The sequence below is a fragment of the Leishmania martiniquensis genome, chromosome 34 (assembly GCF_017916325.1).
Source record: "Leishmania martiniquensis isolate LSCM1 chromosome 34, whole genome shotgun sequence".
Taxonomy (NCBI): domain Eukaryota; phylum Euglenozoa; class Kinetoplastea; order Trypanosomatida; family Trypanosomatidae; genus Leishmania; species Leishmania martiniquensis.
The window spans coordinates 997105-1012798 of NC_090169.1; the positions used below are offsets into that span (position 1 = coordinate 997105).

The 15694-nt window shown below is 63.9% G+C and overlaps 1 protein-coding gene across 1 annotated transcript; it reads right to left on the reverse strand.

Annotated features, from left to right (window-relative positions):
• Window positions 1-1596: 1596 nt before the first annotated feature.
• LSCM1_02276 (uncharacterized protein) lies at window positions 1597-14967 on the reverse strand (the record flags this gene model as incomplete). The annotated part of the gene is made up of 1 exon (XM_067319860.1): window positions 1597-14967. The coding sequence occupies one exon, from the start codon at window positions 14965-14967 to the stop codon at window positions 1597-1599; it is 13371 nt and encodes a 4456-aa protein (XP_067175235.1).
• Between the last annotated feature and the right edge of the window lie 727 nt (window positions 14968-15694).

Genomic DNA, 15694 nt, shown 5'->3' on the forward strand with positions numbered 1-15694 from the left:
GACAGTCTCACCAGAAGAAGGGCGCACGAAGAGGAGAGTGAGTGAGGTGAGTGAGGTGAAAGAGCAGCGAGGACGCCAAGGACACAGATAGCACTCCGGGAAAGGGGGTAGACGTGCGCAAATGCGCACGAGAACGTCTTGATACGACGACCACAGGGCAAGGCAGCGAGATGCGCACATGAGCTAGAGAGAATGGGGCGAGCAGGGATCACTGCACAGCCCCTACACACCACCAACATTTTGACGGCTGCTGGGGCGAAGGATGACGTCATCGTTTTTGTTCAACCACAGTAAGTGTGTCGCGGAAGTGAATGGGTGCTTCGGATATGAACAGAGAAGAGCCCATCAACGAGAAAGGGAGGGCGTCGGCAGAGCGGTTCAAAGTGGAGGGTTTCTGGTAGTGAGCACAGCCGATCATGCCAGAGAGGTACGCGCCTCTGCTTCGTGGCAAGTGACGCCGTCAGGGGCGCATAACAGATTTGAGAGGAGACGTGAAGAGGAAACGATACAAACGTGTGTGTGCTTCAGAGAGAGTGTCGGAGAGATGGAGAGAGCGACAGCCGGTGGGTGAGTTCCAGTTAAAGAAGTGGCACACAGACACACACGGGCACCTGTCCCAGCCTGAATGAAGGTTCGATAAGCGCCTACCGAGAGAGGGTAGCAAGGGGAGAGCGAGAAATGGGATGTGAGCGAAACACCGCGCAGACGTATAATCTGAGGGGCAGATCTGGATGCCAGAGCGCTTGGCTGTTTCAACGGCCACCTCCTCACGCTTCCCCGTCACCGCTTCCAAAAAGCCCCCCCGCCGCCGCCGCCTTTTCCTCGCTGGTACACGTCCTGTTACCTTTCTACAACGCACCTCATGTTGTCCCTCTGTACTTCATGCGGGTGCTCAAGGCCCACTAGTGGTCAAGAGAGCACGAAGTAAGAAGGCATATCCACGCGTGGCCGCTCGGGTCGGCTGCCACGCAATACCTTCCGTTCCGCCTTCTCTCCTCGGCCCTTTGAGCTGGCCGACTATGCGAGGAGGAAGAGGGGTGGCGAGCTCACGAGACGAAACTCACAACGTAAAAAAGGAAACGAGCGCTATTCTTCCGCCGTAAAGACCTCAGGACCCGGCCTTTCCTCAGCCCTGTTTTCTTGCCGTGACTTCCCCCGCTATTTTATTTCCTTGAGGGTTCGATGGAAGGTCTTTTGGCATGTGCTGCTTGAGCTCCTCTTCTTGACTTGCGTTCATTCAGCGAGCCACCACAAACTCAGCAGTGCTGCTTCTCTTGTTGTTGTTCGGTCGATGAGCAGAATCTCTGCGGTGCCATCTTCGTCCCATAGGCACACGCGCACGCACACGCATGCAAAGAAGGCGAAGGCGAAGGGGACAACAGAGAAAGGAATGTTTGTTGGAGCTACGCGTGAGAAAAGGGAAAAAAGTACTTCGGCGCCACACAACGCCCCTCCCCCTCCCCCTCCCCTCTCACCCGCTCTTTTCCTTCTCAGAAAAAAGCACCAACTTAAACTCACATGCAAACAGATATTCACATATATGTGTGTGTGAGCACCCACCTGTAGCTCAGATGCTAAGGGCCGAACGCTTGAAGACTATTGCAGCATGGGCTTCAGCTCATCGCGGAAGGCGTCCAATGCGCCAGCTGAGCTACCCATAGTGTCCCGAGACTTGGAGAGCGCTGCCATAGTCCGCTTCAGCAGTCGCCGAAGGTCGAGGTTGAGACTCTCGGCCTCATTCAATTTCGCGCGCCATCCCTTTTCCGCCTCGGCCACTTCAGCATCTTTCTTGCGTATGGTCGCCTCTGCAACGCGCAGCTGACCCTCTGTATCCAGCATTTGGGCGAGAAGGCGGCCATTGTCGTCCTCCGACTCCGCCATTGCGCTTTGTAGCTGCTTCACCTTGTCAAGCTCTTTTTGCAGCCGAAATACCTCCGCGTCAGAGTCAGCGCGCAGTCGAAGCGCGCTCTCCTCGCCCTCACGAGCCTCTTGAACCATAGATGACATTTCCTCCAGTCGCTCCAGCGCATCAGAGACCTCTTTGCTCTTTCCCTCCAGCTCCAGCTCCATCTCGCGTATCTGCACCTCGTGCTCGTCAATCATACCCTCTATGTCGTCTCTGAGAGACTCGTTCTCAGCAGTCTTCTCTCGCAGAGCAGACTCCCTATCGGCAAGCAGCTTGCGCAGACGAGCCAGCTCATCCTGTAGCCCATTGTGCAAGGTGTTATCCTGATCCGTCTGATCTCGCAGTCGGTTGATCTGGTCTTGCAGTACGCCGACTTGCTTTTCATGCTCGTCATTCTCGCCACGGCGTGCCTCCAGCAATTCGAAGAGCTCCTGCTCTCGCGCAGCAAGCCGTTGAAGCAGTTCCTTCTCGTCCCCCCGGCTTTGATCCCTGGCGAAGTCGTCTAGATCCTTAATAACTTGATTGTACTGGTCTGTCTTTTCTTGGAGCTCCTCGACCAGGTCTTTAATGCGAATATTCAGTGTGTCAAGGTCCAACGCCATTCTGTCCACCTCCCTCGCCTTGTCCTCAGCTCTGTCCTCTGCAGCGCGCAGGTCATGTCGAAGGTCGCTAATCTCTTTCTGAGCCGCACCCAGCTCAGTCTCAATAATCTCTTTTTCCTTCTGCAGCAGCGACACTTCGTCCTCGAGACTCTCAAGCGCCTCCTCACGAGCCACCGTGGCCTTCAGCACAGTGCGAAGCTCCTCAAGCTCGCTTTCCTTGGCTTCTAGCTGCTCCATGGCTTCCTTCTCAGCGTCGCGCGCAGCCGCCAAAACGTCGGCAAAAGCTTCCAGCTTGGCGACGCCTTCGGCATTCACAGCATCAGCATCGCCAAAAAGCCGGCAGGCCTCGTCCAGCTTATCTGTAAGCAAATCCAGTTCACGCTGGAGCCGCTCCACCTCCTCTCTAGCATCCTCAAGATCGCTGTTTAAGCGTTCCTCCTCATTCTTGAATACCTTTTGCATCTGGGAGAGCTCATAGCCCCTTTCCTCTGCAAGATCACGTGCCGCCCGCTCGGCGCCGCGCGACTCCTCTAAAGCCTTTAACAGCGCCTCCAGATAAGAGACAACATCCTCGCCGACGTCGCCCACGAGTAACTCTGGATCGACGGTGGCACGAATGCGCTCCGCCAAAGCGCCCATATTTACCCTCATCTCTGCATTCAACTCCCGCTGCCTCCTCAGCTCCTCCAGCATGACGCAAAAAAGAGGCTCCTCATCTATGATGGCAGGCGGCACGGGCACGTCAGCACCTTCACTCAACCCATCCACAACCTCAACCCCCTCCGCAGAGGTAAAGTACGCCTGGCGACAAGCCAGCGTCTCAATGCGCTTCCGTCGAAATGCCGACACCTCCGCTAAAAGTTTCCCGAACGCTTCTCGGTCCGCATCCGACCCCAGTATAACAGCACAGGTCTTTTCCGCCTGTTTCCCACCCGGCGACGCGGTTAGACACTTCAATTCACTGTTTTTGTCGCGGTACTCCTCCAGCGTCACCGCGTACAGCGGCCCGTCGGCGATCTCCTGCGGGTCCAGCGCGCGCGCCGCTGCCTCCTCCGCCGAGAGCGGCTTCGCCACCACCGGCAGCGTGCCCTCCGCATCGCGAGCCGCCAGCGCGGCGTTGCGATTCGCGCGGAACGCGGCCACCTCCTCCGCAAGCGCCTGCGCCGCCGCCCTCTGCGCCTCTAGCTCCGCCGCCAGCTGCCCCAGCGCGCTGTCCCTGTCGCGGTACTCCTCCAGCGTCACCGCGTACAGCGGCCCGTCGGCGATCTCCTGCGGGTCCAGCGCGCGCGCCGCTGCCTCCTCCGCCGAGAGCGGCTTCGCCACCACCGGCAGCGTGCCCTCCGCATCGCGAGCCGCCAGCGCGGCGTTGCGATTCGCGCGGAACGCGGCCACCTCCTCCGCAAGCGCCTGCGTCTCCAGCTTCTGTGCGGCCAGCGCGCTCTCAAGTGTGCTGAGCGCCCCCTCGGCCTCATCCAGTCCGTCCTTCGGTGCCAGCCGCCTCGCATACAGGGACCACATGTTCGGATAGTGATACTCCTCCACAAGTTTCGCAATGTCGTCGCTGCTTATGTCGCTGTTGTGCATCACAGTCACACTTGCCTGCAGACTACCCAGCGCAAACGTTACCGCAGAAAGGTCCTCGCGACAGACACGGCAGGCGGCGCACACATCCATCACGAAGGCGTCGTGAAGCGCGTGCGGTTTTGTCCTGACAACGGTGTCCCAATCATCACCCTCAAACACCTTCTTGTGGCGCGAAGAAGTTTGAGGCTTTGACTTATCGCTGTTGTTCGCCCGCACATCGTGCTTCTCGAGGTCAGCAACCGTGGCATCCTTCCTCTCACAAAGAGCCACCAGCGCAGCATTCTGACCCTGCACGGCCTTCAGCTGCGTCAGCAAATCCAGCAGCTCCGCCTCCAGCGCAGCGCCGTTCTCGTCGCCCACCTCCACACTCTGCGTCGCATCCTCGCGCACCTGCTGCAGCTCCTCCAGCGTCACCGCGTACAGCGGCCCGTCGGCGATCTCCTGCGGGTCCAGCGCGCGCGCCGCTGCCTCCTCCGCCGAGAGCGGCTTCGCCACCACCGGCAGCGTGCCCTCCGCATCGCGAACCGCCAGCGCGGCGTTGCGATTCGCGCGGAACGCGGCCACCTCCTCCGCAAGCGCCTGCGCCGCCGCCCTCTGCGCCTCTAGCTCCGCCGCCAGCTGCCCCAGCGCGCTGTCCCTGTCGCGGTACTCCTCCAGCGTCACCGCGTACAGCGGCCCGTCGGCGATCTCCTGCGGGTCCAGCGCGCGCGCCGCTGCCTCCTCCGCCGAGAGCGGCTTCGCCACCACCGGCAGCGTGCCCTCCGCATCGCGAGCCGCCAGCGCGGCGTTGCGATTCGCGCGGAACGCGGCCACCTCCTCCGCAAGCGCCTGCGCCGCCGCCCTCTGCGCCTCTAGCTCCGCCGCCAGCTGCCCCAGCGCGCTGTCCCTGTCGCGGTACTCCTCCAGCGTCACCGCGTACAGCGGCCCGTCGGCGATCTCCTGCGGGTCCAGCGCGCGCGCCGCTGCCTCCTCCGCCGAGAGCGGCTTCGCCACCACCGGCAGCGTGCCCTCCGCATCGCGAACCGCCAGCGCGGCGTTGCGATTCGCGCGGAACGCGGCCACCTCCTCCGCAAGCGCCTGCGCCGCCGCCCTCTGCGCCTCTAGCTCCGCCGCCAGCTGCCCCAGCGCGCTGTCCCTGTCGCGGTACTCCTCCAGCGTCACCGCGTACAGCGGCCCGTCGGCGATCTCCTGCGGGTCCAGCGCGCGCGCCGCTGCCTCCTCCGCCGAGAGCGGCTTCGCCACCACCGGCAGCGTGCCCTCCGCATCGCGAACCGCCAGCGCGGCGTTGCGATTCGCGCGGAACGCGGCCACCTCCTCCGCAAGCGCCTGCGCCGCCGCCCTCTGCGCCTCTAGCTCCGCCGCCAGCTGCCCCAGCGCGCTGTCCCTGTCGCGGTACTCCTCCAGCGTCACCGCGTACAGCGGCCCGTCGGCGATCTCCTGCGGGTCCAGCGCGCGCGCCGCTGCCTCCTCCGCCGAGAGCGGCTTCGCCACCACCGGCAGCGTGCCCTCCGCATCGCGAGCCGCCAGCGCGGCGTTGCGATTCGCGCGGAACGCGGCCACCTCCTCCGCAAGCGCCTGCGCCGCCGCCCTCTGCGCCTCTAGCTCCGCCGCCAGCTGCCCCAGCGCGCTGTCCCTGTCGCGGTACTCCTCCAGCGTCACCGCGTACAGCGGCCCGTCGGCGATCTCCTGCGGGTCCAGCGCGCGCGCCGCTGCCTCCTCCGCCGAGAGCGGCTTCGCCACCACCGGCAGCGTGCCCTCCGCATCGCGAACCGCCAGCGCGGCGTTGCGATTCGCGCGGAACGCGGCCACCTCCTCCGCAAGCGCCTGCGCCGCCGCCCTCTGCGCCTCTAGCTCCGCCGCCAGCTGCCCCAGCGCGCTGTCCCTGTCGCGGTACTCCTCCAGCGTCACCGCGTACAGCGGCCCGTCGGCGATCTCCTGCGGGTCCAGCGCGCGCGCCGCTGCCTCCTCCGCCGAGAGCGGCTTCGCCACCACCGGCAGCGTGCCCTCCGCATCGCGAACCGCCAGCGCGGCGTTGCGATTCGCGCGGAACGCGGCCACCTCCTCCGCAAGCGCCTGCGCCGCCGCCCTCTGCGCCTCTAGCTCCGCCGCCAGCTGCCCCAGCGCGCTGTCCCTGTCGCGGTACTCCTCCAGCGTCACCGCGTACAGCGGCCCGTCGGCGATCTCCTGCGGGTCCAGCGCGCGCGCCGCTGCCTCCTCCGCCGAGAGCGGCTTCGCCACCACCGGCAGCGTGCCCTCCGCATCGCGAGCCGCCAGCGCGGCGTTGCGATTCGCGCGGAACGCGGCCACCTCCTCCGCAAGCGCCTGCGTCTCCAGCTTCTGTGCGGCCAGCGCGCTCTCAAGTGTGCTGAGCGCCCCCTCGGCCTCATCCAGTCCGTCCTTCGGTGCCAGCCGCCTCGCATACAGGGACCACATGTTCGGATAGTGATACTCCTCCACAAGTTTCGCAATGTCGTCGCTGCTTATGTCGCTGTTGTGCATCACAGTCACACTTGCCTGCAGACTACCCAGCGCAAACGTTACCGCAGAAAGGTCCTCGCGACAGACACGGCAGGCGGCGCACACATCCATCACGAAGGCGTCGTGAAGCGCGTGCGGTTTTGTCCTGACAACGGTGTCCCAATCATCACCCTCAAACACCTTCTTGTGGCGCGAAGAAGTTTGAGGCTTTGACTTATCGCTGTTGTTCGCCCGCACATCGTGCTTCTCGAGGTCAGCAACCGTGGCATCCTTCCTCTCACAAAGAGCCACCAGCGCAGCATTCTGACCCTGCACGGCCTTCAGCTGCGTCAGCAAATCCAGCAGCTCCGCCTCCAGCGCAGCGCCGTTCTCGTCGCCCACCTCCACACTCTGCGTCGCATCCTCGCGCACCTGCTGCAGCTCCTCCAGCGTCACCGCGTACAGCGGCCCGTCGGCGATCTCCTGCGGGTCCAGCGCGCGCGCCGCTGCCTCCTCCGCCGAGAGCGGCTTCGCCACCACCGGCAGCGTGCCCTCCGCATCGCGAACCGCCAGCGCGGCGTTGCGATTCGCGCGGAACGCGGCCACCTCCTCCGCAAGCGCCTGCGCCGCCGCCCTCTGCGCCTCTAGCTCCGCCGCCAGCTGCCCCAGCGCGCTGTCCCTGTCGCGGTACTCCTCCAGCGTCACCGCGTACAGCGGCCCGTCGGCGATCTCCTGCGGGTCCAGCGCGCGCGCCGCTGCCTCCTCCGCCGAGAGCGGCTTCGCCACCACCGGCAGCGTGCCCTCCGCATCGCGAACCGCCAGCGCGGCGTTGCGATTCGCGCGGAACGCGGCCACCTCCTCCGCAAGCGCCTGCGCCGCCGCCCTCTGCGCCTCTAGCTCCGCCGCCAGCTGCCCCAGCGCGCTGTCCCTGTCGCGGTACTCCTCCAGCGTCACCGCGTACAGCGGCCCGTCGGCGATCTCCTGCGGGTCCAGCGCGCGCGCCGCTGCCTCCTCCGCCGAGAGCGGCTTCGCCACCACCGGCAGCGTGCCCTCCGCATCGCGAGCCGCCAGCGCGGCGTTGCGATTCGCGCGGAACGCGGCCACCTCCTCCGCAAGCGCCTGCGCCGCCGCCCTCTGCGCCTCTAGCTCCGCCGCCAGCTGCCCCAGCGCGCTGTCCCTGTCGCGGTACTCCTCCAGCGTCACCGCGTACAGCGGCCCGTCGGCGATCTCCTGCGGGTCCAGCGCGCGCGCCGCTGCCTCCTCCGCCGAGAGCGGCTTCGCCACCACCGGCAGCGTGCCCTCCGCATCGCGAACCGCCAGCGCGGCGTTGCGATTCGCGCGGAACGCGGCCACCTCCTCCGCAAGCGCCTGCGCCGCCGCCCTCTGCGCCTCTAGCTCCGCCGCCAGCTGCCCCAGCGCGCTGTCCCTGTCGCGGTACTCCTCCAGCGTCACCGCGTACAGCGGCCCGTCGGCGATCTCCTGCGGGTCCAGCGCGCGCGCCGCTGCCTCCTCCGCCGAGAGCGGCTTCGCCACCACCGGCAGCGTGCCCTCCGCATCGCGAACCGCCAGCGCGGCGTTGCGATTCGCGCGGAACGCGGCCACCTCCTCCGCAAGCGCCTGCGCCGCCGCCCTCTGCGCCTCTAGCTCCGCCGCCAGCTGCCCCAGCGCGCTGTCCCTGTCGCGGTACTCCTCCAGCGTCACCGCGTACAGCGGCCCGTCGGCGATCTCCTGCGGGTCCAGCGCGCGCGCCGCTGCCTCCTCCGCCGAGAGCGGCTTCGCCACCACCGGCAGCGTGCCCTCCGCATCGCGAGCCGCCAGCGCGGCGTTGCGATTCGCGCGGAACGCGGCCACCTCCTCCGCAAGCGCCTGCGCCGCCGCCCTCTGCGCCTCTAGCTCCGCCGCCAGCTGCCCCAGCGCGCTGTCCCTGTCGCGGTACTCCTCCAGCGTCACCGCGTACAGCGGCCCGTCGGCGATCTCCTGCGGGTCCAGCGCGCGCGCCGCTGCCTCCTCCGCCGAGAGCGGCTTCGCCACCACCGGCAGCGTGCCCTCCGCATCGCGAACCGCCAGCGCGGCGTTGCGATTCGCGCGGAACGCGGCCACCTCCTCCGCAAGCGCCTGCGCCGCCGCCCTCTGCGCCTCTAGCTCCGCCGCCAGCTGCCCCAGCGCGCTGTCCCTGTCGCGGTACTCCTCCAGCGTCACCGCGTACAGCGGCCCGTCGGCGATCTCCTGCGGGTCCAGCGCGCGCGCCGCTGCCTCCTCCGCCGAGAGCGGCTTCGCCACCACCGGCAGCGTGCCCTCCGCATCGCGAACCGCCAGCGCGGCGTTGCGATTCGCGCGGAACGCGGCCACCTCCTCCGCAAGCGCCTGCGCCGCCGCCCTCTGCGCCTCTAGCTCCGCCGCCAGCTGCCCCAGCGCGCTGTCCCTGTCGCGGTACTCCTCCAGCGTCACCGCGTACAGCGGCCCGTCGGCGATCTCCTGCGGGTCCAGCGCGCGCGCCGCTGCCTCCTCCGCCGAGAGCGGCTTCGCCACCACCGGCAGCGTGCCCTCCGCATCGCGAGCCGCCAGCGCGGCGTTGCGATTCGCGCGGAACGCGGCCACCTCCTCCGCAAGCGCCTGCGTCTCCAGCTTCTGTGCGGCCAGCGCGCTCTCAAGTGTGCTGAGCGCCCCCTCGGCCTCATCCAGTCCGTCCTTCGGTGCCAGCCGCCTCGCATACAGGGACCACATGTTCGGATAGTGATACTCCTCCACAAGTTTCGCAATGTCGTCGCTGCTTATGTCGCTGTTGTGCATCACAGTCACACTTGCCTGCAGACTACCCAGCGCAAACGTTACCGCAGAAAGGTCCTCGCGACAGACACGGCAGGCGGCGCACACATCCATCACGAAGGCGTCGTGAAGCGCGTGCGGTTTTGTCCTGACAACGGTGTCCCAATCATCACCCTCAAACACCTTCTTGTGGCGCGAAGAAGTTTGAGGCTTTGACTTATCGCTGTTGTTCGCCCGCACATCGTGCTTCTCGAGGTCAGCAACCGTGGCATCCTTCCTCTCACAAAGAGCCACCAGCGCAGCATTCTGACCCTGCACGGCCTTCAGCTGCGTCAGCAAATCCAGCAGCTCCGCCTCCAGCGCAGCGCCGTTCTCGTCGCCCACCTCCACACTCTGCGTCGCATCCTCGCGCACCTGCTGCAGCTCCTCCAGCGTCACCGCGTACAGCGGCCCGTCGGCGATCTCCTGCGGGTCCAGCGCGCGCGCCGCTGCCTCCTCCGCCGAGAGCGGCTTCGCCACCACCGGCAGCGTGCCCTCCGCATCGCGAGCCGCCAGCGCGGCGTTGCGATTCGCGCGGAACGCGGCCACCTCCTCCGCAAGCGCCTGCGCCGCCGCCCTCTGCGCCTCTAGCTCCGCCGCCAGCTGCCCCAGCGCGCTGTCCCTGTCGCGGTACTCCTCCAGCGTCACCGCGTACAGCGGCCCGTCGGCGATCTCCTGCGGGTCCAGCGCGCGCGCCGCTGCCTCCTCCGCCGAGAGCGGCTTCGCCACCACCGGCAGCGTGCCCTCCGCATCGCGAACCGCCAGCGCGGCGTTGCGATTCGCGCGGAACGCGGCCACCTCCTCCGCAAGCGCCTGCGCCGCCGCCCTCTGCGCCTCTAGCTCCGCCGCCAGCTGCCCCAGCGCGCTGTCCCTGTCGCGGTACTCCTCCAGCGTCACCGCGTACAGCGGCCCGTCGGCGATCTCCTGCGGGTCCAGCGCGCGCGCCGCTGCCTCCTCCGCCGAGAGCGGCTTCGCCACCACCGGCAGCGTGCCCTCCGCATCGCGAACCGCCAGCGCGGCGTTGCGATTCGCGCGGAACGCGGCCACCTCCTCCGCAAGCGCCTGCGCCGCCGCCCTCTGCGCCTCTAGCTCCGCCGCCAGCTGCCCCAGCGCGCTGTCCCTGTCGCGGTACTCCTCCAGCGTCACCGCGTACAGCGGCCCGTCGGCGATCTCCTGCGGGTCCAGCGCGCGCGCCGCTGCCTCCTCCGCCGAGAGCGGCTTCGCCACCACCGGCAGCGTGCCCTCCGCATCGCGAGCCGCCAGCGCGGCGTTGCGATTCGCGCGGAACGCGGCCACCTCCTCCGCAAGCGCCTGCGTCTCCAGCTTCTGTGCGGCCAGCGCGCTCTCAAGTGTGCTGAGCGCCCCCTCGGCCTCATCCAGTCCGTCCTTCGGTGCCAGCCGCCTCGCATACAGGGACCACATGTTCGGATAGTGATACTCCTCCACAAGTTTCGCAATGTCGTCGCTGCTTATGTCGCTGTTGTGCATCACAGTCACACTTGCCTGCAGACTACCCAGCGCAAACGTTACCGCAGAAAGGTCCTCGCGACAGACACGGCAGGCGGCGCACACATCCATCACGAAGGCGTCGTGAAGCGCGTGCGGTTTTGTCCTGACAACGGTGTCCCAATCATCACCCTCAAACACCTTCTTGTGGCGCGAAGAAGTTTGAGGCTTTGACTTATCGCTGTTGTTCGCCCGCACATCGTGCTTCTCGAGGTCAGCAACCGTGGCATCCTTCCTCTCACAAAGAGCCACCAGCGCAGCATTCTGACCCTGCACGGCCTTCAGCTGCGTCAGCAAATCCAGCAGCTCCGCCTCCAGCGCAGCGCCGTTCTCGTCGCCCACCTCCACACTCTGCGTCGCATCCTCGCGCACCTGCTGCAGCTCCTCCAGCGTCACCGCGTACAGCGGCCCGTCGGCGATCTCCTGCGGGTCCAGCGCGCGCGCCGCTGCCTCCTCCGCCGAGAGCGGCTTCGCCACCACCGGCAGCGTGCCCTCCGCATCGCGAACCGCCAGCGCGGCGTTGCGATTCGCGCGGAACGCGGCCACCTCCTCCGCAAGCGCCTGCGCCGCCGCCCTCTGCGCCTCTAGCTCCGCCGCCAGCTGCCCCAGCGCGCTGTCCCTGTCGCGGTACTCCTCCAGCGTCACCGCGTACAGCGGCCCGTCGGCGATCTCCTGCGGGTCCAGCGCGCGCGCCGCTGCCTCCTCCGCCGAGAGCGGCTTCGCCACCACCGGCAGCGTGCCCTCCGCATCGCGAGCCGCCAGCGCGGCGTTGCGATTCGCGCGGAACGCGGCCACCTCCTCCGCAAGCGCCTGCGCCGCCGCCCTCTGCGCCTCTAGCTCCGCCGCCAGCTGCCCCAGCGCGCTGTCCCTGTCGCGGTACTCCTCCAGCGTCACCGCGTACAGCGGCCCGTCGGCGATCTCCTGCGGGTCCAGCGCGCGCGCCGCTGCCTCCTCCGCCGAGAGCGGCTTCGCCACCACCGGCAGCGTGCCCTCCGCATCGCGAGCCGCCAGCGCGGCGTTGCGATTCGCGCGGAACGCGGCCACCTCCTCCGCAAGCGCCTGCGTCTCCAGCTTCTGTGCGGCCAGCGCGCTCTCAAGTGTGCTGAGCGCCCCCTCGGCCTCATCCAGTCCGTCCTTCGGTGCCAGCCGCCTCGCATACAGGGACCACATGTTCGGATAGTGATACTCCTCCACAAGTTTCGCAATGTCGTCGCTGCTTATGTCGCTGTTGTGCATCACAGTCACACTTGCCTGCAGACTACCCAGCGCAAACGTTACCGCAGAAAGGTCCTCGCGACAGACACGGCAGGCGGCGCACACATCCATCACGAAGGCGTCGTGAAGCGCGTGCGGTTTTGTCCTGACAACGGTGTCCCAATCATCACCCTCAAACACCTTCTTGTGGCGCGAAGAAGTTTGAGGCTTTGACTTATCGCTGTTGTTCGCCCGCACATCGTGCTTCTCGAGGTCAGCAACCGTGGCATCCTTCCTCTCACAAAGAGCCACCAGCGCAGCATTCTGACCCTGCACGGCCTTCAGCTGCGTCAGCAAATCCAGCAGCTCCGCCTCCAGCGCAGCGCCGTTCTCGTCGCCCACCTCCACACTCTGCGTCGCATCCTCGCGCACCTGCTGCAGCTCCTCCAGCGTCACCGCGTACAGCGGCCCGTCGGCGATCTCCTGCGGGTCCAGCGCGCGCGCCGCTGCCTCCTCCGCCGAGAGCGGCTTCGCCACCACCGGCAGCGTGCCCTCCGCATCGCGAACCGCCAGCGCGGCGTTGCGATTCGCGCGGAACGCGGCCACCTCCTCCGCAAGCGCCTGCGCCGCCGCCCTCTGCGCCTCTAGCTCCGCCGCCAGCTGCCCCAGCGCGCTGTCCCTGTCGCGGTACTCCTCCAGCGTCACCGCGTACAGCGGCCCGTCGGCGATCTCCTGCGGGTCCAGCGCGCGCGCCGCTGCCTCCTCCGCCGAGAGCGGCTTCGCCACCACCGGCAGCGTGCCCTCCGCATCGCGAGCCGCCAGCGCGGCGTTGCGATTCGCGCGGAACGCGGCCACCTCCTCCGCAAGCCTTTTATTTTGATCTTCGCATGCTTTTAGTTGGCATAGAGTAGACAGGTTGCTTTGGACGACTTCTAAGTATTCGTGCATAGTTATTGAGTACAGTGGTTCTATGTCGATTGTTTCTGGGGGTATCGGTTGTTGCGATGCCGTCTCTGGAGCGGTATGATGATTGTGGACTGTCAGAGCCTCAGCGGCTTCGCGCTCAGCGAGGGCTGAATTTCGTTTAGCCCTGAATGACCGGAGCTCTGCTAGCTGTTTTTCGGTGAGGCTGCTGAGGGCCTTTACGGTGGTTTCTGAGGTAGTGAGCTGCATGAAGATATCAATGAGCTCGCCTTCGAGAGCGCAGAGGTCCTCGTGCGATGTTTTTTCTCTGGCTGCCGCAGTGTTTTGTAAATTTCTGATATGGCCAATGTGCTGCGCGCACTGCTGCTCGTACTCCTTTAAACGGTAGCTCATTTCTTCAGTCTTTGATTTTTCCTCCAGAAGCGCTGCCTGGGCACCGTCAGCTACCCCCTTCTGATGCAGGTACTCATCAATGGTAACAGCGTAGAGTGAGGCCTGCGTCGTGTCAGCTGTCAAAACAAGGTTGTGGCGAAAGCGAGCTTGTTGAACTAGTTGCGAGTGCAAACGGTTACCTTCTAGTTCTTTCTCTTGCTGATCCGCGAGGTCCTTCAGCTTTGCAACAATATCGCGCAGGCGACTAATCTCGGTCTTCCGCTCATCGTGCTCTTTCTGAGCCACTGTCATCTGTTTCTTCAATTCGGCAGCAGATTTGTCGAGAGTGTACTGTAGCGAACGGTTCTCGTTATTGAGCTTGTCAAGCAGCATGAGCAAGTCACCGATTTCGCTCTCATACGCGTCTCTGTCGTTGCTAAAAGCGGTATCCGGCATGCTCTCGATGAATTCGTCGAAGTAAAAACCTTCGTGCTTTCCTGTTGGAATCCCGAAAGCGTGCTCGAGGTCTTCGATTGCCCTGTCAAGGCCAGATTTGGTTCCCGTAGGCTCCTCGTGAAGGCGGTGTATGGATGGAAACGCATACTTTGCTATTCTGGCATCGATCTCCTTAGGGGCTACTGATGCTGGATGGTTGACAGAGAACATTGCGGAAAGATGGCTCCCACATGCTCTCAGTTTCAGGTTTGTCACGCACTGAATAGGAACGCGGCATGCGAACGCAGCCTCAGCGGCAAAGATAGATTTCGTCTCCTCAGGCTTGTGGCGCAGCAAGGTATCTCCGTCATTCCAAGGAAAAGTGATCGCATGATCAGTCACTACCAATGCCACGCTTTTGTCCCACAGCTGCTCAAATTCCCAAGTTTCTAACCCTTCTTGTTTTTCCTGGAGAAGCGAGCCGCACTCGCACTCTTCAGAAAGTTGAGCTGGCCTTGTTACATTTCCCAGGAGCTTCAGCTGCTCCTCGAGGGCGCGAATCTGAAGTCGCAGGTCAGTGATTTCGATGTCTGCTGCCTGATAAGTGGCGCGCAGTTCGACAAGCTCGTCGTTGAGCTGGCTGCGGCTGCGAGTCGCCGCTTTCTCAATAGAGTCTAGCTCCTCTGAGGAGAGAAAGAGAGACGAAATTTTCTTCTGCGAGATCACTTGCAGAATAGAGCTGCAGAGAATTGCCACTGAAGACGACGCCGGGGTGAACTGCTGGACGTTTACGTCGAGAGTCGATGAAGCCTTCATTCGCTCTACATCAGCTAACAACGATCGAGAATGATTTCGATGTTTGCCAATTATAGCAAGGCATTCCGACAGCTCCTGTGACGTTCGCTTCTTCTCTTCCTCAGAGGTTTCAGGGTTCTGAGAGTCGATGCGCTCTCGAATGGCAAGAAGACGCGCTTGGTAGTTCTTAGCCTCAACTTTCGAAGCAGCAGCTTCACTCTCCAGCTTCGCAATCGATGCTTTATCCACTAGCGCTCCCACCCATTCCCTGATCACGCACACACGGCCATCAGCACATGTGACTCTACCGATGCCCCAGAGCCAGTTCCTCTTAGCGTCCAGGAACTCATAGGAGACAACAGACCCTTCGAGAGGAATAGGGGTCATTCTCGCTAGATCTACAGAAAGTCTCTCTAAGCAAAGTTGAGTCGCAAATGATAATCACCTCAGGAAGGGGGTATAGAGTGTGTGTGAGGAACACTACAATGCCTCGAGTTTTTTTCGTAAGCAACTTTCGATAGTTACGATCGAAGCGTGCGCAGATCATGAGAGCGCCAGAATGGGCCCTTTTCCGCAAGCTTCTTAACCCCTACACGCCTCACACAGAAAAGCACACGTCCGAAACCATGAAAGATACTCTACGTTTTCGACTTCTTGAAGCTGTTGAGTAGTTCACGTTATCTACTAGTCACGGAAAGGATGTTCAAGTATCCTTGGGAAACTTTGACCAGTACACGCTTCGCACAGTAGAAAATAGGGGAGTTAATAGAAAGTAGTAGCTCAGTGAAAAAAGAGAATGACGAGTAAAGCAGAGAATGGCAAAGCAAACACGCGAAAAAAAAATAGCTTTGTCACAGGGATCACTACAAAGCAGCAGTGATCCACGCTGAGAATGTAAAGAAGGCCCAAGAACCGCGCAAATTCTCAACAAACGAAAAACTATACCCTGTTGGTTTGGTGGTTGTTGACGCTTTCGTGAGTGGGCCGGTCCTATTAGCGCAGTGCAAAGTCCTGGAAGGTAAGGCTTGAAAAGGCGTTCGAAAAAACATGCAGATGTGCGCTCAATGCAGCTTTTTTTTCCCGTTCGTGTGAGAAGGGGGAACGTTTGAACGAA